Genomic DNA, 23,999 nt, shown 5'->3' on the forward strand with positions numbered 1-23,999 from the left:
CATGTTAAGCTACGATAGTAGCCAATGTGAAAGTATCCCAGTGACTCAGTGTGTTTTGTTTTGTCCAGGCCAAGCCAGGAGTGGATCACCCAGAAGAGCAGGGTCCCAGCATCAAGAACCTGGACTTCTGGTCCAAACTCATCACCCTCATCGTGTCCATCATAGAAGAGGACAAGAACTCCTACACACCCTGCCTCAACCAGTGAGTCTGTCCCTCTCTTTCTCTGAGTCTCTTTGTCTCGCTGTCTCGCTCTCTTTGTCTCTCTCCTCTACATCAATACATAACTCTGTGTTTCTTACCGTCTACAACGTGTAGGTTTCCTCAGGAGCTCAACGTGGGTAAAATCAGTGCCGAGGTGATGTGGAACCTGTTTGCTCAGGATATGAAGTATGCCATGGAGGGTGAGCACTGAATGAAGTCGCACCATCCTCACCAGTGGTTTAGCTCTGTCCTAACAGTCTTAGTCTCTTCTTCTGTTTTTATGGGGCTGTCAGTGTGCGTTTACAAGCAGATATGACACTATTGGCACTGAGGCGGTTTGCCAGAGCATAAGGGCTTTTCTCGATTAGCCTGTTAGCGCTACATGGCGGAGAATAGATCACCCCTCTGGGCTCATTTGCTCTTTAATTAAGAGCTTTGTCTTTCCTCTCTCTCTCTTTCTCTCATTTTCTCTCTCCCCTCTCTCGTTCTTCTCTCTCTCAGAGCATGAAAAGAACCGGCTGTGTAAGAGTGCGGATTACATGAACCTGCATTTTAAAGTCAAGTGGCTTTACAACGAGTACTGCAAAGACCTGCCCTTCTTCAAGAGTCGTGTGCCCGAGTACCCGGCGTAAGTGCCACCCTGTGCCATGAGGACACACACACACTCACATTAACACACACGTATGCATGCATGCAGGCATACATAAGCAGGCACACACTCTCACACACACACATACACACACACACACAAAACACTTCCCGTCTGGTACTGTACAGCACAGCCCATAAGCAAGACCAGATGGACTCTACAGCCACAGAAGTTGTTTGAAATGAAAACTTCCAGTGGGGTCGACTCATATCAAACCACCCCCGTGTGATGTCTCCTAGGTGGTTTGAGCCGTTTGTCATCCAGTGGTTGGACGAGAATGAGGAAGTGTCTCGAGACTTCCTGCACGGTGCGCTGGAGAGGGACAAAAAAGACGGGGTAAACTTTTCCACTTCTCCTCCTCAGCTCCTCAAAATGCAAGTGCTGAGTCACATTGGTTGTGGCAGAATTAAAGTACTCCCTTCCTTTGTCGCTTCCTCATTTTACCATCCTAGTTATCAGGCAGACTTCTCATCCTCTCCCTTTCCTGCACTCATTAAAGACTTCCCTGAGACAATGGAATCCAAAGCACAAAAAGTTGAGAAAGTGTTGAGAGAGACTATAAAGAGATTTGCTCAGACTGCTCTCATGTAGGGAGTTAGAGCTTGACTGTACCAACCTGTGGATTAATGAGTCATGTTCTCATTACCCAGCAACCTCTGGGAACCGCCACAGACCGGCCGTCTACCCTGTCTGGTCTGCTGTCCGGCTTCAAACAACCCTAGAAATCCTCGAACCAGACCACAACAATCATGTTTATTTATGCTCTCAGAGCTCAGTGGTCCTGCAGCCCTCACAACATCTCTCTTCCCCTCCCTCTTTCATATACTCCATCTCTCAAACCTCTCCCTTTATTCCACCCCCCCCCCTCTCTCTCTCTCCCGCTCTCTCCCCTGATGTTAACAATCTGTGGCCTCTGTCCCTCAGTCAAAAATGTCTCCCTACTTTTCTCCCCTTCTCTTCACTCTCTTCTCTTCCTCTCTTCCTTCCCCTCCCTCCCCAGTCTCTCTCTCCTCCCTCCCCAGTCTCTTAATGCCCTCTCTCCTCTCCTCTCTTCCCCTCCAGTTCCAGGTAACGTCGGAACATGCTCTGTTCTCCTGCTCCGTGGTGGACGTCTTCTCTCAGCTCAACCAGAGCTTCGAGATCATCCGCAAGCTGGAGTGTCCCGACCCCCAGATCGTAGGCAACTATATGAAACGATTTGCCAAGGTACACTACAGTATTCTACACACTAATATCCACTTCCTTAATGGCTGCATGGTGATAAGCTGAGCCAGCATGCCCAGTCACAGAGACAGTGGTTGGCATACTCCTATCGCCTTCTCTCTCCTCAGACCATCGGTAACGTTCTCCTGTCCTACGCTGACATCATCTCCAAGTGCTTTGCTAACTACGTCAACATGGAGAAAGTGGTGAGTGGCCAATGACTCGACATGACACATGTTGTATGGGGATGCACTACAGTACAGTGCTTGTGCATTTCAGTGAAAATGTGCGATATTTGGATAGTGTAGTTGATAATGCCTTTGTGTTGTTTGCAGCCATGCATCCTGATCAACAACATCCAGCAGCTCAGAGTTCAACTGGAGAGGATGTTTGAGGCCATGGGAGGAAAGGACGTGAGTGGCTCTCTTTTCCCTGTTTTCCCCCAGCCCAGGCTGTATCTGACTGTGTATGTGTTGAGAGTGTCTCTGTGTGTGTGTGTGTGTGTCTCTGTGTGTTAGCCTGTCTCACTGACCAGGTTTCTCTGCTCAGGGCATCTATTCTCCGAGACCGTCTGTTTGTTGGGGAATGTTTCCGTGTGCCCGCTGAGAGCTCTGTGTGAGAGCCCCGGTGCTCTGCCAGTCTCACTGTTACTTTTTCCCTCTCCCTGTGTGTGTGTCTGTGTGTGTGTCTATGTGTGTTTCAGCTGTGCAAAGAGGCCAGTGACTTCCTGAAAGACCTGCAGGTGAAGCTGAATACTGTGATGGATGATCTCAGCAGGATCTTTTCTGTCAGGTGAGCTGGGCACACTGCTGGGCACACTGTTGGGCACACTGGTGGGCACACTGCTGGGCACACTGCTGGGCACACTGCTGGGCACACTGGTGGGCACGCTGCTGGGTACGCTGGTGGGCACGCTGGTGGGCACACTGGTGGGTACACTGCTGGGCACACTGCTGGGTACACTGGTGGGCACACTGCTGGGTACGCTGGTGGGCACACTGCTGGGTACGCTGCTGGGTACACTGGTGGGCACACTGCTGGGCACACTGCTGGGCACACTGCTGGGTACACTGCTGGGCACACTGGTGGGCACACTGGTGGGCACACTGCTGGGCACACTGGTGGGCACACTGCTGGGTACGCTGGTGGGCACGCTGGTGGGCACACTGGTGAGCACACTGCTGGGTACACTGCTGGGCACACTGCTGGGCACACTGGTGGGCACTGCCAGGCAACAGTCAGCCATGCAAACTACCCATACATGCCTACTCCAATATGTCTTTCATTAATATCACAGTGCCTTTCTCTCCTGGTAAAATGTTTGGTCTCATCTGAATATGTCAAAATGGTTACATTTTAATCACGTTACGTCTCCTATGTGTCTGTTTGTGTGTAGTTTCCAGCCGCAGATTGAGGACAACGTGAAACAGATGGGAGACATCCTTGGCCAGGTGAAGGGGACCAACGTGGGGGCTAACAACTGCAGTAGCGTGGCCCAGGACGCTGACAATGTGCTGCAGCCCATCATGGACTTCCTGGACAGCAAGTGAGTGACAGAGATGTTGCTAATCACTTTTTGGCAGCAGTGTCTCTTTCTGCCATTTTCTCTCTTCCTATGTCTGTCGCTCTCTCTTGCAACTCATCTAACATCTTGTTCTCTCTTGTTCTCTCTTGTTCTCTCTTGTTCTCTCTTGTTCTCTCTTTTTCTCTCTTTTTCTCTCTTTCTCTCTCTCTCTCTCTCTCTCTCTCTCTCTCTCTCTCTCTCTCTCTCTCTCTCTCTCTCTCTCTCTCGTCAGCCTGACGCTGTTTGCTAAGATCTGTGAGAAGACGGTGCTGAAACGTGTTCTGAAGGAGCTGTGGAAACTGGTGATGAACACCATGGAGAAGACTATCGTCCTACCCCCTCTTACCGACCAGACGGTACGAACACCCACCCCTCTGAGCACACACGTACTTATGCACTACATGCTCACGCTCACACACACACTAACATGCACACACTCACACACACTGACATGCACACACTCACACACACTAACATGCATGCATACACACACACACACACACACACACACTAACATGCACACACACACACACACACACACACTAACATGCACACACCCACACACACACTAACATGCACACACTCACACACACACTAACATGCATACACTCACACACACACACAAACACACCGACATGCACACACACACACACACACACACACTAACATGCACACACTCACACATACACACACTGACATGCACATCATCTCACATACTTCAATGCACACACACAGCCCACACTGCCAACACTACCCACAATGCCAACTGCTACACAGGCACAAGCCACCTCTCAGTATGGGATGGGAACCAAGACAGATCAGAGTTATTTTTAGTCAAGGCACTCTGCTCTGATATGTGGTATGTGAATATTTGATCTGTTCTGAGGAGGACTTCAACATTTGGTACAGTGAAGACTCTCCCACAGTGAGCAGCCAGGACAGCTATTAGACAGGATGAGGAGTAGGGTTGAGATGGCAGGCATTTTGTCTACATTATAAAATGGCTCCTCTGCTTACACTGTAAGGATAAATAGATCAGATTAGTGATTAAGGTTAGCCTGATACGCCCCTCTCCCCAGCCCCCACGCCCACATACAAAAAGACCCCAACTCTTCCATTCACTCGATGGATTTAGGTGAAACCCAAAAGTGGGATGGAGTGCATCATATCATTCTAACCCCAGCTCATGGCTGCTCTCCAGGATAGTGCTCCTAGACACAAACTAACATCTAAACTACTTCAAACTCAAATGTAAAATAGACACACAAAAAAAGTGCAATTTGGACCCAGGATTTGCCCTCAGTTCTGAGCCTTTCATGTTGGAAAGCAGCCGGTATTTATTTTGTTTTTGATATATCTGTTCTCATTTTTATTTGGTAACAAAAGAGCCTCACATCATTCTATAGTAGTGTATGGTGGGTTAGTCCCCGGCCACTCTCTCTACTCTCCCACGGGTGCAGAGACAGGGTCCAGAGGGGGTGTTACAGTACCAGTCTCAGCTAGGGCCAGGACGATACCAGTATCACTATACTTGTTAGTATCGTGGCAAGGAAGCAAAACACAAAGCGGATTTAACTTCTTTAGGAAAAAAGCCCTAATGTTGGAAACAAACATCATTATGTTGTCATCCAGAGTCACATTTAGTTATTTTCCAAGATATAGCACACAATATGTTACATACAGCAGGTTTTTAAAGAACCAAAGAGTTTGGGCTGCTTTGTGTTTTCATTTTTGCCATGGAACATGGTATCGTCACAGCCCTAGTCTCAGTCAGTACTGTAGGTCCCTCTGGCCCTCTGCCCATCCATCTGATATGCGTGTTGCTGCTGCTTGGAGGCTTGATCTGGGGCTCTTTACAGCGTCACTGACCCTTCTTTCTGGTTATTACATCCTGCTCCCACTGCTCTTCCTCCACAGATGATTGTAAGTACGGCACTCCTGTGTGTCAGTGTGTCTGTCTGTCCCACAGTCCGTTAGTGCAAGGTGGTCGGTCCTCTGCTATATGTGGCTGCAAACTATCCCCCCCCCCCCCCCCCCCAACACATCCTCACTCCTCCTATTTGTCTCTCTGTCTTCTACCTGCTCTGTTGTTCCTCTCCTCCTCTCTCTGTCCTCCTCTCTTCTCCTGTCCACCTCTGTCCTTTTCTCTCTGAGGTGACAGCAGCATGGTGCATTCCTGACTGACTCAGAGAGGGCGCCGCCCTCCCCCCTACGAACCCTCCAATCGGGCAACCCCCTGCCTCCCACTGCCCCCTGCCCTGCCCCCTCTCTGTGCTCTCTCTCTCGCTCTCCTTCACACTCTCCTGTCCTTAGGAAGTGACACTTCTCTAGCTGTTGCCTTGTTCTTCTTGCATCGTGTTCCAGGACTCTACTCCTTCTATGGGTGACTGGCGTTGTGATGGTTTAATATCTGGTGCCCACCCTCTCTTCTCAGCCCCCCTCTCCACTATCTCTCCCACTCCCCCCACGTGTTCCCTGTTTGAAGTGTGTCACCCTGCCCTATGTGGGTCTGTTGCTTGCGTCTGATCTTCTCCAACTCCACTGTAGTAAGTCTCCTAGTATGTCTCTGCAGGCCTGCTGTGTTGATCTGTCCTGGTTTGGTTCCATGTCCTGTTGTTGTAGAATGATAATCACAATAACATAGTGATACTCTGAGGTATATACTTTCAACAAGGCTGGTCTATACCAGAACAAGTATTCTACGCTCATGGAGTTCAGGATTGGTGACATACACACGCAGTAGACATTATGTCTAAGAACACACTTCTGCTTTACCGCACAAAAACACTCTCAATGCCTAAAGAAAAGCTATTTTCTGCCTTTAAGCTTTTTCCTAAATGTTTTCGTACCTGGTATGGAAAATCAAGGTTTCTGTTGATTTACTTTTATTTATTTATATTTCTAGAATATTTTTCATTTTCCTAATATTTAAAAAAAGAAATGTTATATTTTGAAATGTTAGATATCTGTTAGACACAGCTTTTCATTGTGAGATGTGTAAATGGACTCTGCGGACTGGTGGAGGTACAGTTAAAGTCAGAAGTTTACATACACGTAGGTTGGAGTAACTAAAGCTTGTTTTTCAACCACTCCACAAATTTCTTGTCAACAAATTATTGTTTTGGCAAGTCGGTTAGGACATCTACTTTGTGCATGACACAAGTCGTTTTTCCAACAATTGTTTACAGACAGATTATTTCACTTATTATTCACTGTATCACAAATTGACATAATTTGAGTCAATTGGAGGTGTACCTGTGGATGTATGTCAAGGCCTACCTTCAAACTCGGTGTCTCTTTGCATCAAATCAAATTGTATTTGTCACATGCACATGGTTAGCAGATGTTAATGCGAGTGTAGCGAAATGCTTGTGCTTCTAGTTCCGACAATGCAGTAATAACCAACGAGCAATCTAACCTAACAATTCCACAACTACTACCTTATACACACAAGTGTAAAGGAATAAAGAATATGTACATAAAGATATATGAATGAGTGATGGTACAGAACGGCATAGGCAAAATGCAGTAGATGGTATCGAGTACAGTATACATATGAGATTAGTAATGTAGGGTATGTAAACAAAGTGGCATAGTTTAAAGTGGCTAGTGATACATGTATTACATAAAGATGCAGTAGATGATATAGAGTACAGTATATACATATACATCTGAGATTAGTAATGTAGGATATGTAAACATTATATTAAGTGGCATTGTGGCTAGTGATACATTTTTTCCATCAATTTCCATTATTAATGTGGTTGGAGTTGAGTCAGTATGTTGGCAGCAGCCACTCAATGTTAGTGGTGGCTGTTTAACAGTCTGATGGCCTTGAGATATAAGCTGTTTTTCAGTCTCTCGGTCCCTGCTTTGATGCACCTGTACTGACCTCGCCTTCTGGATGATAGGAGGGTGAAGAGGCAGTGGCTCGGGTGGTTGTTGTCCTTGATGATCTTTATGGCCTTCCTGCGACATCGGGTGGTGTAGGTGTCCTGGGGGGCAGGTAGTTTGCCCCCGGTGATGCGTTGTGCAGACCTCACTATCCTCTGGAGAGCCTTACGGTTGTGGGCGGAGCAGTTGCCATACCAGGCGGTGATACAGCCCGACAGGATGCTCTCGATTGTGCATCTGTAGAAGTTTGCCGAATTTCTTCAGCTCCTTTGTTTTGTTGACGTTGAGTGTAAGGTTATTTTCCTGACACCACACTCCGAGGGCCCTCACCTCCTCCCTGTAGGCCGTCTCGTCGTTGTTGGTAATCAAGCCTACCACTGTAGTGTCGTCCGCAAACTTGATGATTGAGTTGGAGGCGTGCATGGCCACGCAGTTGTGGGTGAACAGGGAGTACAGGAGAGGGCTCAGAACGCACCCTTGTGGGGCCCCAGTGTTGAGGATCAGCGGGGTGGAGATGTTGTTACCTACCCTCACCACCTGGGGGTGGCCCGTCAGGAAGTCCAGTACCCAGTTGCACAGGGCGGGGTTGAGACCCAGGGTCTCGAACTTTGAAGACGAGTTTGGAGGGTACTATGGTGTTAAATGCTGAGCTGTAGTCGATGAACAGCATTCTCACATAGGTATTCCTCTTGTCCAGATGGGTTAGGGCAGTGTGGTTGCGATTGCGTCGTCTGTGGACCTATTGGGGCGGTAAGCAAATTGGAGTGGATCTTGGGTGTCAGGTAGGGTGGAGGTGATATGGTCCTTGACTAGTCTCTCAAAGCACTTCATGATGACGGAAGTGAGTGCTACGGGGCGGTAGTCGTTTAGCTCAGTTACCTTAGCTTTCTTGGGAACAGGAACAATGGTGGCCCTCTTGAAGCATGTGGGAACAGCAGACTGGGATAAGGATTGATTGAATATGTCCGTAAACACACCAGCCAGCTGGTCTGCGTATGCTCTGAGGACGCGGCCGGGGATGCCGTCTGGGCAGCCTTGCGAGGGTTAACACGTTTAAATGTTTTACTCACGTCGGCTGCAGTGAAGGGGAGTCCGCAGGTTTTGGTAGCGGGCCGTGTCAGTGGCACTGTATTGTCCTCAAAGCGAGCAAAAAAGTTATTTAGTCTGTCTGTGAGCAAGACATCCTGGTCCGCGACGAGGCTGGTTTTCTTTTTGTAATCCGTGATTGACTGTAGACCCTGCCACATACCTCTTGTGTCTGAGCCGTTGAATTGCGACTCTACTTTGTCTCTATACTGATGCTTAGATTGTTTGATTGCCTTGCGGAGGGAATAGCTACACTGTTTGTATTTGGTCATGTTTCCGGTCACCTTGCCCTGGTAAAAAGCAGTGGTTCGCGCTTTCAGTTTCTTGCGAATGTTGCCATCAATCCACGGTAGACCTCCACAAGTCTGGTTCATCTTTGTGAACAATTTCCAAAAGCCTGAAGTTATCACGTTCATCTGTACAAACAATAGTACGCAAGTTCAGACCACGCAGCTGTCATACCGTTCAGGAAGGAAACACCTTCTATCTCCTAGAGATGAACGTACTTTGGTGCGAAGAGTGCAAATAAATCCCAGAACAACAGCAAAGGACCTTGTGAAGATGTTGGAGGAAACAGGAACAAAAGTATCTATATCCCCAGTCAAACGAGTACTACATCGACCTAACCTGAAAGGCCGCTCAGCAAGGAAGAAGCCACTGCTCCAAAACCGCCATAAAAAATCTAGACTAAGGTTTGCAACTGCATATCGGGACAAATATTGTAATTTTTGGAGAAATGTCCTCTGGTCTGATGAAACAAAATAGAACTGTTTGGCCATAATGACCATCGTTATGTTTGGAGGAAAAAGGGGGAGGCTTGCAAGCCGAAGAACACCATCCCAACCGTGAAGCACGGGGGTGGCAGCATCATGTTGTGGGGGTGCTTTGCTGTAGGAGGGCCTGGTGCACTTCACAAAATAGGTGGCATCATGAGGGAGGAAAATTAGTTACACCAGCTCTGTCAGGAGGAATAGGCCAAAAGTCACCCAACTTATTGTGGGAAGCTTGTGGAAGGCTACCTGAAATGTTTGACCCAAGTTAAACAATTTAAAGGCAATGCTACCAAATACTAATTGAGTGTATGTATACTTCTGACCCACTGGGAATGTGATGAAAGAAATAAAAGCTGAAATAAATCATTCTCTATACTATTATTCTGACATTTCACATTCTTAAAATAAAGTGGTGATCCTAACTGACCTAAGACAGGGAATTTTTACTAGGATTAAATGTCAGGAATTGTGAAAAACTGAGTTTAAATGTATTTGGCTAAGGTGTATGTAAACTTCCGACTTCAACTGTATTGTCGGTCGTCAGTGGCCTGTCCCCTTATAGGCAGCTAGTATGGGTTCATTACCATGCTGGATCGACTGCTCATACTGATATAGACCTGACTGGCCAGCTGTAGGCTCAACTCTTAAGGTCAATTATAAAGGCAGAAATAGACCTTATGTTGATCTGTAGAGTTTACTTGTCGGACCCATTTATAAAAAGAGAGCTAGAATGGATTGGCTTTGATCCATATCAATTAGCCTATCAGATGGACAATTACTGAGATGTCCACGCAATTAGTCAGTCAGCCAATCAGACTGTGGGGACAGGATCCTTCCTGAAGTATTAACCAATGTCCTCTCTTTACAGGGGAGGGTGAAGCTTGCTTGTCACAGTGATGTAAGGACTAAAATCACTTTAGCTCAATGTGTCCTGTCTTCTCTCCTCTCTATGTCTCTTTCTCTGTGTTTTCTCGCCTCTCCGTTCGAAACAAAGTGATGGAAGCGATCGTTTCTCACCTTTGTTTTTAAAACGGCGTTCCTCTTTGCCGGATTACCGTACCGTCCTGTCTGTTGTGGGCCACCCCCTGTAAACCTATCTGTAGCTACCTGCCTCCCAGCCTCCACACAACCCAAGTAGTGCTGGACACATGGAGGGTTAACATTACACAACATTAGCACACTAACAAACAGCCTTTAGGGCCGGACTGTTGTTGACCCGCTGCATGACCATGTTCCTGCTGCAGTCTTACTGTTGTTCAACAGACTGGCATTGAGCGTCCATAATGGCATAAATGATTTGATCAGCCACATTTATGAGATGAGAGTGGAACCCTTCTTGTTATAATCCTTTTGTAGGATGATAATGCTTCTGTCTTTGCACAGGTCTTTTTGTTTGTTTTGTCTGTTTTTCTGTTGTTTTTGCTCTTTTTGAAGTGTTATCTTACAGATAAGGTGTAACCATGGTGATGGGTACTGTGTGGAGCACTTATTGATATATTCTGCTAACAGAGTATCACAGAGTCGTCATAGATACGGGATATATCACCACAGTGCTACTGCGCAGGCTGTAGGGTTCTGGCTTGTTGAACCTCTGCATTTGTATGTCTGTCTGTCTGTCTGTCTGTCTGTCTGTCTGTCTGTCTGTCTGTCTGTCTGTCTGTCTGTCTCTGTCTGTCTCTGTCTGTCTGTCTGTCTGTCTCTGTCTGTCTCTCTCTGTCTGTCTCTCTCTGTCTGTCTGTCTGTCTGTCTGTCTGTCTGTCTCTGTCTGTCTGTCTGTCTGTCTGTCTGTCTGTCTATCTGTCTCTGTCTGTCTCTGTCTGTCTGTCTCTGTCTGTCTGTCTGTCTGTCTGTCTGTCTGTCTGTCTGTCTGTCTGTCTGTCTGTCTGTCTGTCTGTCTGTCTCTGTCTGTCTGTCTGTCTGTCTCTGTCTGTCTGTCTGTCTTTCTGTCTGTCTGTCTGTCTGTCTCTGTCTGTCTGTCTGTCTGTCTCTGTCTGTCTCTGTCTGTCTGTCTGTCTGTCTCTGTCTGTCTCTGTCTGTCTGTCTGTCTGTCTCTGTCTGTCTCTGTCTGTCTGTCTGTCTCTGTCTGTCTGTCTGTCTCTGTCTGTCTGTCTGTCTGTCTGTCTGTCTCTGTCTGTCTGTCTGTCTCTGTCTGTCTGTCTGTCTGTCTCTGTCTGTCTCTGTCTGTCTGTCTGTCTCTGTCTGTCTGTCTGTCTGTCTGTCTGTCTGTCTGTCTGTCTGTCTGTCTGTCTGTCTCTGTCTGTCTGTCTGTCTGTCTCTGTCTGTCTCTGTCTGTCTGTCTGTCTCTGTCTGTCTGTCTGTCTCTGTCTGTCTGTCTGTCTGTCTCTGTCTGTCTCTGTCTGTCTGTCTGTCTCTGTCTGTCTGTCTTTGCAATAAGCTGAGCTCCTGTCTTCTCTTCCTGTACTGCATTGTCTTGCTTTGTGCGTGCGTGTTCGTGAGCGAGATAATGACAAGTATGATCATATTTCTGACAGTCCTTTGATGTGTTAAGTGAGTTTTGGAGTGTGTATGTGAATATGAATGACTCAGAACTGTGTCTGTCCTTTGTGATGTGACGTTAGTCTGTGTGACAGCTACCCTGTGGCGTGACGATAATAACGCCCTCTTCCCTCGTTCTCTGTTCCCTCTCCCCCCCCTCTGTTTATACCTCTGCTCGCCTCTAGGGCACTCAGCTCATCTCCAACGCTGCCAAACAGCTGGGACAGCTCTCCAAGATAAAGGTAGCACACATCGTATCTCGTGCCACGTTGGCACTGTCTGTATTTCAGATAATGAGTTATTTGTTTGTGTTGTTAATCTGTATGTGTGTGTTTCTCAGGAGCACATGGGTCGTGAGGAGGCCAAGGCACTGTCCCCTAAGCAGTGTGCTGTGATAGAACTGGCTCTGGACACCATCAAGGTACAACCCAACACCCCTCTCTCTCCCCAGGACCTCAGCTACAGTCGTGCCCACACACACACACACACTCACACTTTGACTTGATCACTGTTTAAAATGCACATTATATTATGAACAAGAGAGTAGCACATTTTAGGCCTTCTGTTGAAGGTCAGTAAACGTGTACGCCTCAGGCTAGTGCAGTTAAGCAACCCTAATCTAGAAAGGCTCTTTTAAAGATACAGTGTGAGGAGGAATTCCTCCGTAGCCTGTGTCGTTTGATTTAAGGCAGATTAAGCTGAGGTAAATGAGGCTAATTTGAAATGGTCATTTGAATAAGGACTTGTCAGTGAGCCAAATGGCAACTAATGCTCTTCCTCATGCCAAGAGTGCTATAGCTGTAGAATACTAAACCACAGTGTGTTACCAGAGTAGTGCATCCTCAGGAAACATCAATGTGTCATTATCCCAGAAAAAAACTAAGAAGTACGAATGGAATGTCTGTATAATGTCTGAAATGGGTATGCATCAGTGTAGGCTCCTCAGAGGAGGAAGGGGAGGACCATTCTCCTCGGTGAATATGATACAAATAAAAATTGGAAAACAAAGTTATCCTTTTTAAATAAAACTATACTAAATATATTCACATTACAAAATCATTGATTAAAACACACTGTTTTTCATTGAAGGTCTGCAGTAGTCTCAACAGCAGTCTGTAGGGTATCACCATGGTGTAGTCGGAGGACAGCTAGCTTCCGTCCTCCTCTGGGTACATAACTTCAATACAAAAATTAGGAGGCTGATGGTTCTCACCCCCTTCCATTGACTTACACAGTAATTATGACAACTTCCAGAGGACGTCCTCAACCTGTCAGAGCTCTTGCAGCATGAACTGACATGTTGTCCACCCAATCAAAGGATCAGAGAATTAATCTACTACTGAAACATAAGGTGCAGCTAGCTAGCACTGCAATTCATAAAATGTGGTGAGTAGTTGGCTCAAAGAGCGAGAAAAACAATAGTTGGACCGTTTTCAACAAATTAATTTCTTCAAAAATGAAGGAGAGAGAGAGAGTTAGAGATTTTGTCATTTTTTTCACTTTCAGTTTCACTTATTAAGGTAGCAAATGGAGCTGGCTAGTTTTTAGTAACTCAAAAACCCAGCTCAAACAGAAGGATGCTATGTTAGCTAGCTAGCTATGACTTTCCAACACAACACTGGAACTCTTCCAAGTCAAGGTAAACTTTTGGTTTTATTAATTTATTGCCACCGGGGTCCGCCATTCTAACTTCTTACTGACTGTACACTGTAACGTTACTGCATGATTGAAGCAGGTTTACTAATGCATTCATTCTATTTGCTATGTTGACTAGGACGCTACTTTAGCTAATATGGGGACAATGATGTAGGCGCTGTGTAGCGGTTATGAAATGGTTTGGCTTGGAAAGGTTTTTTCACCTGGTCACATACAGCTGAAGTCCACAAACCAAGAGTAAAGGTGAGAGGATAGTGCATAGAGGCTAGAATGAATACAACGTGGCTGCTATGAAAGTGAACTGTGTTTATGCGGGATCATGGGTGTATTCATTCCGTCGATTCTGTTGAAAAACGTTTCTTAAACGGAAGCAAACGAAACGGGGATAGAAATACCTGAATTTGTCCAATAGAAACTCTCGTTTGCAAGACCCTAGATCAGCTAGATGCAGGCAAGAGTGCAAGGCAGTATAGAATGTGTAACTGTCTTTCCATGTGTCACTGTCTGTAACCTAAACATTTTCTATCGACCTGTGTGCACCTACATTGTAAACGTTCATTCATAGGCTTGGTTGTAGCAACCTCATGATGGGAATAGGGAAAATTTGAGTATCATGTAGTAGCCTATTTATGTTACATTGAACTGGGTGAATGGAATATGAATGACAGTCATCCAACATGGGGTAATAGAACTAAGGCCATGCTCATGAAAAAAAAGAATCCTCCCTCATCCTAAACGACACTGACCCCCACTGGTCTGCATGTAGTTTATTTCAGTGACATACGGGTGTGGGTCTTGTGTGCATACTCAACACACTTCAGCCTAGTTTGGAAACAGCTATAGTCTGACTCTGTCCTCTCTCTGCCGTACTGTAGCAATACTTCCATGCTGGAGGGGTGGGTCTGAAAAAGACCTTCCTGGAGAAGAGTCCTGACCTGTTGTCTCTACACTACGCCCTGTCCCTCTACACCCAGGCCACAGACAAACTCATCAAGACCTTTGTTTCATCTCAGAACGCACAAGGTAGGGTGCCTCTCCACCCCATCTCTTCCCCCAGTTTCTCTCGCTCTATTTTTCTCACTCTCAAGTCTTCCCTTTCTTTACTTCCTCCCTCTCTCCTCTACCTCCCTCTGTACAGTCCGTTTATCTTTATGGACATTGAAGTGTGTAATATGGCCAGTTATTGATTGTAGTATGATGCCATGAAACTGTATCCTTTTGTACTGGTATGCACCAGAGACATTCTCTAACATATCCCCCGTGTTGTGTTTACTCCAGGGTTGCCCAGACACTCATTGTTTTTATTTCCTGTTCAATATGTCCGTGGTTTTCTAGAGCAGAACCAAACACTTTGGAGGAGTGCTTCCTCTCTCTCGGCGGTATGACACAGTCAAGTCTCCAGTCAGGCTCTCCGGGGGCAGAAAGAGAAACGCGTAATGTGACCGGACAGGCGTTTTCAGATGAAAAATGAATGAGAGATTCTCCTGTCCTTCTCCCTTTTCCTCATCCCTCAATCATGATATAACAGTGATGGTGTGTTACGCGGTGGAAACACTGACACACTTTGTCTCTGAACGCCCCTGGCTGGATACCCCACTTAATGAATGATCATTTGAAATGTAATTAGAAGAAATAACTTTGGTGCTTTTGGAGACTGTTAAACCACACGTCATAGCGACGACACTGTGGGAAGGGAGCTGTGTGTGTGGCTTGAATGAGCAACACCATAGACTGCATCGAGTTACGTTGGATGGTTAATGATGTAACTTCAGTAGATGTCACTGATAACAGTATATTAATCAAGGACAACATCAGTTCTACGTCTGAATCTATTTGACTTCCCTTTTTGACTCTCTGACTCTATCTCTGCACTCTTTATAATTCTCCATGTCTCTTCTATTTCCTCTCACCTTCTTCCTCCTCCTCGTCCCCCTCTGTCCGCTAGTTTTCGGCGGGAAGGGGGTGAGGTTCACGGCTAGTGAGGATGTGTACCCAGAGAAGGGTATGTGGACACTAAGGGCCTGAAACACCAGGCCGCCAAGAACCCAGACCTCCATTTACATACGCTTCATCAGACTACCCTCCTGCCTGCTCAACCTTAACCTCATCCCCACACACAAACACACACTGACAGCCCAATAGCATGCACAAACATCCTAACACGTGCATAGGGACATGCATGCATATGATGACATACAGTACACACATATGATGTATGTACTACATATACATACCCAGTATGTATGACCAGAAACTACTAAGGCATGGTAGCCATCATACAAAGGGAACCACGTTATATGACTGTGAGGCAGTCATCAGCATGCGTCATGTGAGAAGACCCATGGCTCACACACACACACAGAGAGAGAGAGAGAGAGAGAGAGAGAGAGAGAGAGAGAGAGAGAGAGAGAGAGAGAGAGAGAGAGAGAGAGAGAGAAAGAGTGAGTCTGAGAGTCTGTCTCCTGCAAGGTCTTGGAGTTGGAGATGTATTTTTCTCTTCCTTCCTGAATGATGGAGTGATGATGATGATGAAGTGTGGCTCAGTTTGTCTGGAAGGGCTCCCTGTCCTTGTTGGCACCCTCCCATACCATACCCTTATCTAAACACACACACTCCACCGTCCCTCAATGGTACAGAGTGGCCAGTCGTCCCTCCCCAGGGCAGGTCCCTCCAGCAGTGACAGGAGGTGAAAGTTCCCTCCTCCCTCTGGGCGTAACACCAAATCGTCCAATCAGCAGTGGTCCCTGGGGTCAGGTGATGTGCTCTCTGTCAGTATGCATCAGAGCTGAGGGAGCTGACTCCACGTCTCCTCTTCAGAGGTTTAGTCACTAAACTGCTAAACTTAGCCCCCCACTGACTGTACACACACACACACACACACACACACACCGGGGAGCCCAGGAGGCACAGGTACATGTAAAGCATAACCTCGGCTACAGACAATATTTGCTCTCCTCTTGTTTTCCGCTGATCTCACAGGAAGTCACACTTGTTCAAGCTCTCTTCACCAGTATGACTTCGAATCACTCACTGTGACTCACATGTCTACGTCAGAAGCTCACTGAAATACTCTGTAATATGCCATTAATGTACTAGTTCCTGTCAGCTGCCAGATGTAGGCTGAGTAGTGGAGGATGTGCGTTATGGTCAAATAATGAGATTTGAGATATTAGGTTGATTACAGCAGTAGAAGAGGAAGGAAGAGTCTCTCCACACACACACACACACACACACACACACGGCTCGCCCTCTATAATTTATTATAATACAGGACGTTTTCCAAAAGGGGAACTTTTAGCCTTGATGAAGTGCCAGGCTTCATACCTACTGTATTACGTATTAATTCATGCTGTATCGTGCTGACTTTTAATTATAGCCAGTTTAGCTCTCATTCCACAAAGAAGAGTGTATCTTTAGCCTGTTTTTGTGAGCCTCAACAGAAAGGGAGGCCAGATGGCTGAGTGCTGCATTCTCTGAGTGACTGGAGGACTGACAGTCACATCATGCCCCTGGAGAGAAACAGACAGAGCTGCCAGAACTCTGTTACCTCCCTCCTATAGAACACTGGCTTCCCTAGCCTGTCACTCACTGACACTCAGGCTGCTTTCAGTCACCACTGATTAAAACATACAGAGACGTAAATCATTACAAACTGAGATCACATTTTAGGCAAAGAAAGTCAATCAACCTACCCACTCCCCATCACCCCTCTTCCCTCCCAGACAAGCTGTCCATAACTGACTGGGAGCCCTCTACAGGGCCCTGCATGTATGTCCCTAACCCCCCCCGCCCCCCCAGGCCTAGCAGCATGGATCGAAGGACCCCTAGGCCAAGATCCCAAACCCAGGCCCAAGGATGAGTTATCCTGTGTTGTGAGGCGGGATATACACATACCATGGTCGTGTGCAGCTCAAATCCTGTTGGCTTTCTGGGCATAATCCCACCAAAAGTCACAAGTTAACAAGCCCTCTATAGGCATGTGTGCACCCTGCCTCAGGATAACTTGTGACTGGGCTGGGGCCGATGGGCTGCTCTCACCACAAGGTCCCTCTAGTCGCCATGCTTGCTCTGGGTAAAGGGTTTAGCTAGGAATGGGTCTCTCCGTCTGACTGGATCCATCTCAGCATGTTACTTGCCTGCTCTGCCCAGCAGCAGTAGAGGAGGACCAAGATAACCCTCTCCTCTCTTACCACCAGTCTCCTCTATCCCACTGTCACCCCCCCTGCATCCTGACTGACAGGCTCCTACCCCCCGGGCCCGGGCAGGCAGAGTCACAGGACAGCTATGAGTGGCTACATAAGATCATCCTAAGATCTTGAAATATCATCAGATGGTTCTCGTATTTATTTTGCCTGGAACTCTTGAGTGAAAAGACATTTACAACCCAAAACCACTCCTAGCTGCATGACTGTCTCATACGGGCCCACTTCAGCACAAGAGGCATTTCTCAAACCCTCCTACACACTATATATACAAAAGTATGTGGACACCCTTTCAAATTTGTGGATTTGGCTATTTCAGCCGCACCCGTTTCTGACAGGTGTATAAAATCGAACACACAATCTCCACAGACAAACATTGGCAGTAGAATGGTCTTACTGAAGATCTCAGTGACTTTCAACGTGGCACCGTCATAGGATGCCACCTTTCCAACAAGTCAGTTCGTCAAATTTCTGCCCTGTTAGAGCTTCCCCTGTCAACTGTAAGTGCTGTTATTGTGAAGTGGAAAAGTCTAGGAGCAAGAACGGCTCAGCCGCGAAGTGGTAGGCCACACAAGCTCACAGAATGGGACCGCCGAGTGCTGAAGTGCGTAGCGCGTAAAAATGGTTTGTCCTCGGTTGCAACACTCATTACCGAGTTCCAAACTGTCTTGGGAAGCAACGCCAGCACAATAACTGTTCGTCGGCAGCTTCATGAAATGGGTTTCCATGGCCGAGCAGCCGCACACAATCTTAAGATCACCATGCTCAATGCATTGGCTGAAGTGGTGTAAAGCTCACCGCCATTAGACTCTGGAGCAGTGGAAATGCATTCTCTGGAGTGATAAATCACACTTCACCATCTGGTAGTCTGACGGACGAATCTGGGTTTGGCGGATGCCAGGAGACCGCTACCTGCCCCAATGCATAGTGCCATTTGTAAAGTTTGGTGGAGGAGGAATAATTGTCTGGGGCTGTTTTTCATGATTCGGGCTAGGCCCCTTAGTTCCAGTGAAGGGAAATGTTAACGCTATAGCATAGATGATTCTGTGCTTCCAAATTTGCAGCAACAGTTTAGGAAAGGACCTTTCCTGTTTCAGCATGACAATTCCCCCATGCACAAAGCGAGGTCCATACAGAAATTGTTTGTCAAGATCGGAACTTGACTGGCCTGCACAGAGCCCTGACCTCATCCCCATTGAACACCTTTGGGATGAATTGAACACCGACAGCAAACCAAGGCTAATCGCACAACATCAGTGCCCAACCTCCCTAATGCTCTTGCGGCTGAATGGAAGCATGTCCCCGCAGCAATGTTCCAACATATAGTGGAAAGCCTTCCCAGAAGAGTGGAGGCTGTTATAGCAGCAAAGGAGGGACCAACTCCATATTAATGACGATGTCCACATACTTTTGGTCATGTAGTGTATGTTGTTTGTTTTACAACTCTCAGACACAATTACATCTGACATACAGTGCCTTGCGAAGGTATTCGGCCCCCTTGAACTTTGCGACCTTTTGCCACATTTCAGGCTTCAAACATAAAGATATAAAACTGTATTTTTTTGTGAAGAATCAACAACAAGTGGGACACAATCATGAAGTGGAACGACATTTATTGGATATTTCAAACTTTTTTAACAAATCAAAAACTGAAAAATTGGGCGTGTAAAATTATTCAGCCCCTTTACTTTCAGGGCAGCAAACTCTCTCCAGAAGTTCAGTGAGGATCTCTGAATGATCCAATGTTGACCTAAATGACTAATGATGATAAATACAATCCACCTGTGTGTAATCAAGTCTCCGTATAAATGCACCTGCACTGTGATAGTCTCAGAGGTCCGTTAAAAGCGCAGAGAGCATCATGAAGAACAAGGAACACACCAGGCAGGTCCGAGATACTGTTGTGAAGAAGTTTAAAGCCGGATTTGGATACAAAAAGATTTCCCAAGCTTTAAACATCCCAAGGAGCACTGTGCAAGCGATAATATTGAAATGGAAGGAGTATCAGACCACTGCAAATCTACCAAGACCTGGCCGTCCCTCTAAACTTTCAGCTCATACAAGGAGAAGACTGATCAGAGATGCAGCCAAGAGGCCCATGATCACTCTGGATGAACTGCAGAGATCTACAGCTGAGGTGGGAGACTCTGTCCATAGGACAACAATCAGTCGTATATTGCACAAATCTGGCCTTTATGGAAGAGTGGCAAGAAGAAAGCCATTTCTTAAAGATATCCATAAAAAGTGTCGTTTAAAGTTTGCCACAAGCCACCTGGGAGAAACACCAAACGTGGAAGAAGGTGCTCTGGTCAGATGAAACCAAAATTGAACTTTTTGGCAACAATGCAAAACGTTATGTTTGGCGTAAAAGCAACACAGCTGAACACACCATCCCCACTGTCAAACATGGTGGTGGCAGCATCATGGTTTGGGCCTGCTTTTCTTCAGCAGGGACAGGGAAGATGGTTAAAATTGATGGGAAGATCGATGGAGCCAAATACAGGACCATTCTGGAAGAAAACCTGATGGAGTCTGCAAAAGACCTGAGACTGGGACGGAGATTTGTCTTCAAACAAGACAATGATCCAAAACATAAAGCAAAATCTACAATGGAATGGTTCAAAAATAAACATATCCAGGTGTTAGAATGGCCAAGTCAAAGTCCAGACCTGAATCCAATCGAGAATCTGTGGAAAGAACTGAAAACTGCTGTTCACAAATGCTCTCCATCCAACCTCACTGAGCTCGAGCTGTTTTGCAAGGAGGAATGGGAAAAAATGTCAGTCTCTCAATGTGCAAAACTGATAGAGACATACCCCAAGCGACTTACAGCTGTAATCGCAGCAAAAGGTGGCGCTACAAAGTATTAACTTAAGGGGGCTGAATAATTTTGCACGCCCAATTTTTCAGTTTTTGATTTGTTAAAAAAGTTTGAAATATCCAATAAATGTCGTTCCACTTCATGATTGTGTCCCACTTGTTGTTGATTCTTCACAAAAAATACAGTTTTATATCTTTATGTTTGAAGCCTGAAATGTGGCAAAAAGTCGCAAAGTTCAAGGGGGCCGAATACTTTCGCAAGGCACTGTACTTAAGCATACAGCCTATAATGGCTGTATTGTACTTTCATTGAGGGAGTATGAGCTGAAGGGAAAGTATTATGGCTATAGTGTTGGCCTATCTGCAGTAGCAGTAAACGAGATAAGAGGAGTGACTTGTGCCCCCCCCCTGTTGTGCCAGGCTCTGGAGTGGACGACGCCGTGGGAGAGGTGTCTATCCACGTGGAGATCTTCACCCACCCCAACACTGGAGAGCACAAGGTCACCGTTAAAGGTCAGTGTTCACTGTCTAAATAGAGGTTGTAACACACCGTCCACAGACACAGAAAATGTCTACGGACGGTGTGTTAAAACATTGTTAATAAATGCCCCCCCCCTTTTGTTTTTCCCTCTCTGTCTCAGTGGTGGCAGCCAATGACCTGAGGTGGCAGACCACGGGGGTGTTCCGTCCCTTCGTGGAGATCTACATCATCGGTCCTCACCTGGCTGACAAGAAGAGGAAGTACGCCACCAAGTCCAAGAACAACAGCTACGCCCCCAAATACAACGAAACGTTCACATAGTGAGTACTACAGTCTGGCCTCAGTGGTACAAAGCGTCTGCCGATTGTGGTGGCGCCGTAGTGGAAGTTGTCACGTTGAATATGGATAGGGAATCTTGTCAGTTTTTCATCTATTTACAGTTATTATGATTATTATATTGTATTTAGCAGACCACCTATATGCTTTTATTATGCGTATGGGTGGTCCTGGAAATAAAACCCACTCTCCTGGCGTTGTCAGAGCGATGCTCTACCAACTGAACTAAAGAGGACCACCTCCCTTATGCGAGTGGTGGATCAGTGTAGATGCATTGATTTGAATGGTGTGTCTCTGTCTCGTCTCCCTGCAGCACCCTCAGTAACGAGGTGGGCACAGAGTGTTACGAGCTGCAGGTGTGTGTGAAGGACTACTGCTTCGCCCGGGAGGACCGTACGGTGGGCATGGCCGTGATGCAGTTGAAGGACATGTCCTCTAGGGGCAGCGTGGCGTGCTGGCTCCCCCTGGGGAAGAGGGTCCACATGGACGAGACGGGCCTCACCGTCCTCCGCATCCTGTCCCAGCGCAACAACGACGACGTGGCAAAGGAGTTCGTCAAGCTCAAGTCAGACCAGCGTTCTCCCGAGGAAGGCCGAGGCTGAGAGGGCAAAGTCTTTATTCGATCAGCACCCCCTACAGGCTAGGAAGTCCTTCTGCAGACTGACTGCAAGCCAAACCACTGCCCTGATGTTGTAGTGTTGGACAAGCACAGAGAAACAGTTCTTTACTACAATACTGTACATACATCTCATTGAAGAAGACGTGATACCATCTACAGGCACTGCCCTGATTGTCTTGAAAGCACCGATGTCTTTATTATGAATATGATTAATTATCTTGTAAAAATGCATAGATATAATCGTAAACACAGCAAACCCCACAACACTGACCAACATTCTACAACACATCCACACACACACAGAGAGTTTAAGTCATAGAGTATATAGAGTACCCTTGTTCTCTCCCTCTCTCTATTTCCCATAGCATAGGCCATGTCTTAGTGCTCTCCAATCACACATTTGAACTAGAATCTGCCAATCTCGACTAGTTTCATGCAGCGGTATCTAAAAGCTCCGGGAGATGAAGTTCTTGTAGCCTTGAAAGTCTTGACGTATCTTCTATTACATTAAATCCACGATCCCTTCCTTTGTCTAGACTAGACTAATGCCAATGGATCAATCCATGATGTTATGCCAAGTCAAGCCCTAAGCACAAGTCAACAGGACCAACTGTGAACAGCAGACCATCAGGCTTTTAGGCCTCACACATTCCAAAGAGTCAGGTTTGGTTTACTGGTTTATGATACTATTTCCATGGGATGTCCACCATAGGCTGAATTCTGGATCTTCTCTCATTCCGACATGGAGTATCTATAGAGAGCAGGCTGGACAAATTATAAATGTAAATGTTTCTAAGTATTAATTTGAGATATTATCAGTGAATTTATGGTATATTTAAAGACTATATGAAGACGTTGCACTTGGAAGAGTGTCTGTCTGTCTGTCTTGTCTGTCTTGTCTGTCCTGTCTGTCCTGTCTGTCCTGTCTGTCTGTCTGTCTGTCTGTCTGTCTGTCTGTCTGTCTGTCTGTCTGTCTGTCTGTCTGTCTGTCTGTCTGTCTGTCTGTCTGTCTGTCTGTCTGTCTGTCTGTCTGTCTGTCTGTCTGTCTGTCTGTCTGTCTGTCTGTCTGTCTGTCTGTCTGTCTGTCTGTCTATCTATCTATCTATCTATCTATCTATCTATCTACCCTGTTACAGAGCCTGCTGCCTGAAACCCTCTAATGCCTTGTCCTGTCAAACCTGTTGTCTGTCTTCAGTACATAGTGAGAGCAACCTGATGAAGACAAGCCTCGGAGCTCTGTGGTTCATCAGCACGTGTGTGGGTGTATGTTCAAGAGAAGGAGATGAATGAGTGTGTATACAGGTGTGCTATCTTAATTTGAACAGTTTCTCAGGAAATGTGAATTACTATGTGGATTATAATTAATGGACATTTTTGTAGGGGTTTCTAAATGTTTAGTTAGGATAATTCAAGTCTGACATTTTAAAGTGGAAATGACAAACATTAGAAGCATTTTTAATCCTTGAATATATTACAATTTGCATTTGCTGCAGCGCCGGAAAAAAAATCTGCGACAACAGAGTGATCAAATTAAGATATTACATCTGTATACTGTTTGTGTGTTATATTGTTACAATGTTGACCTTGTGTAGACACCAGTGTTGCCTGTTTGTGTAAATGTGTAAATCACAGAAAGCCATCAAGAACATAGAACACATTATAGTGGAAGAACACATAGTCTATAGTATATTTAGATTCTTTGAGAATTTCCTAAGTGTCTTTTACTTGGTGGAATGCAAGTCAACATTTTTGGTTGAAGGTTTATTGCTTGTTTGATCAGAAACATTTAGTGGGCTGTACAGTACAGAGTATAAACAGAGCTCCATTAGTTTGCCTTGGAAAACAGCCACCTCCTCTCCTTTAACCTCTCTGATCAACATGTGTCAGCGTGGAAGAGAGCAGCTAGAGACAAAACACTGAGACATTTCTTACCGCTTGTGTTGCCATAGCAACCTCTTGTCAAATGAAGATGTCAGGCCACGGGTGACCCCCACGGTCTCTTTTTTTTGTCTTTCTTC

At 46.2% G+C, this 23,999-nt stretch overlaps 1 protein-coding gene across 3 annotated transcripts in view; it reads left to right on the top strand.

Moving 5' to 3' along the window:
- The window catches only part of unc13a (unc-13 homolog A (C. elegans)), a 52,853-nt gene extending 30,008 nt beyond the window's left edge, over positions 1–22,845 (top strand). Inside the window, exons 27-45 of one of the 3 annotated variants that reach the window (XM_036978039.2) lie at positions 69–202; positions 317–402; positions 704–830; positions 1,091–1,187; positions 1,914–2,057; positions 2,183–2,260; positions 2,390–2,467; positions 2,758–2,846; positions 3,451–3,600; positions 3,851–3,974; positions 5,536–5,541; positions 10,240–10,269; positions 12,053–12,109; positions 12,208–12,288; positions 14,399–14,546; positions 15,469–15,525; positions 20,966–21,058; positions 21,187–21,346; positions 21,676–22,845. In XM_036978039.2, the coding sequence (XP_036833934.2) occupies positions 69–202; positions 317–402; positions 704–830; positions 1,091–1,187; positions 1,914–2,057; positions 2,183–2,260; positions 2,390–2,467; positions 2,758–2,846; positions 3,451–3,600; positions 3,851–3,974; positions 5,536–5,541; positions 10,240–10,269; positions 12,053–12,109; positions 12,208–12,288; positions 14,399–14,546; positions 15,469–15,525; positions 20,966–21,058; positions 21,187–21,346; positions 21,676–21,964 (2,028 nt within the window). In that variant the 3' untranslated portion in view covers positions 21,965–22,845. The remainder of the gene's footprint in view (positions 1–68; positions 203–316; positions 403–703; positions 831–1,090; positions 1,188–1,913; positions 2,058–2,182; positions 2,261–2,389; positions 2,468–2,757; positions 2,847–3,450; positions 3,601–3,850; positions 3,975–5,535; positions 5,542–10,239; positions 10,270–12,052; positions 12,110–12,207; positions 12,289–14,398; positions 14,547–15,468; positions 15,526–20,965; positions 21,059–21,186; positions 21,347–21,675) is intronic. The other 2 variants (XM_090235492.1, XM_090235493.1) reach the window with 2 other exon arrangements.
- The last annotated feature ends 1,154 nt before the right edge of the window (positions 22,846–23,999 follow it).

This window comes from Oncorhynchus mykiss, chromosome 5, assembly GCF_057628025.1.
Source record: "Oncorhynchus mykiss isolate SJ-2025 chromosome 5, ASM5762802v1, whole genome shotgun sequence".
NCBI lineage: Eukaryota > Metazoa > Chordata > Actinopteri > Salmoniformes > Salmonidae > Oncorhynchus > Oncorhynchus mykiss.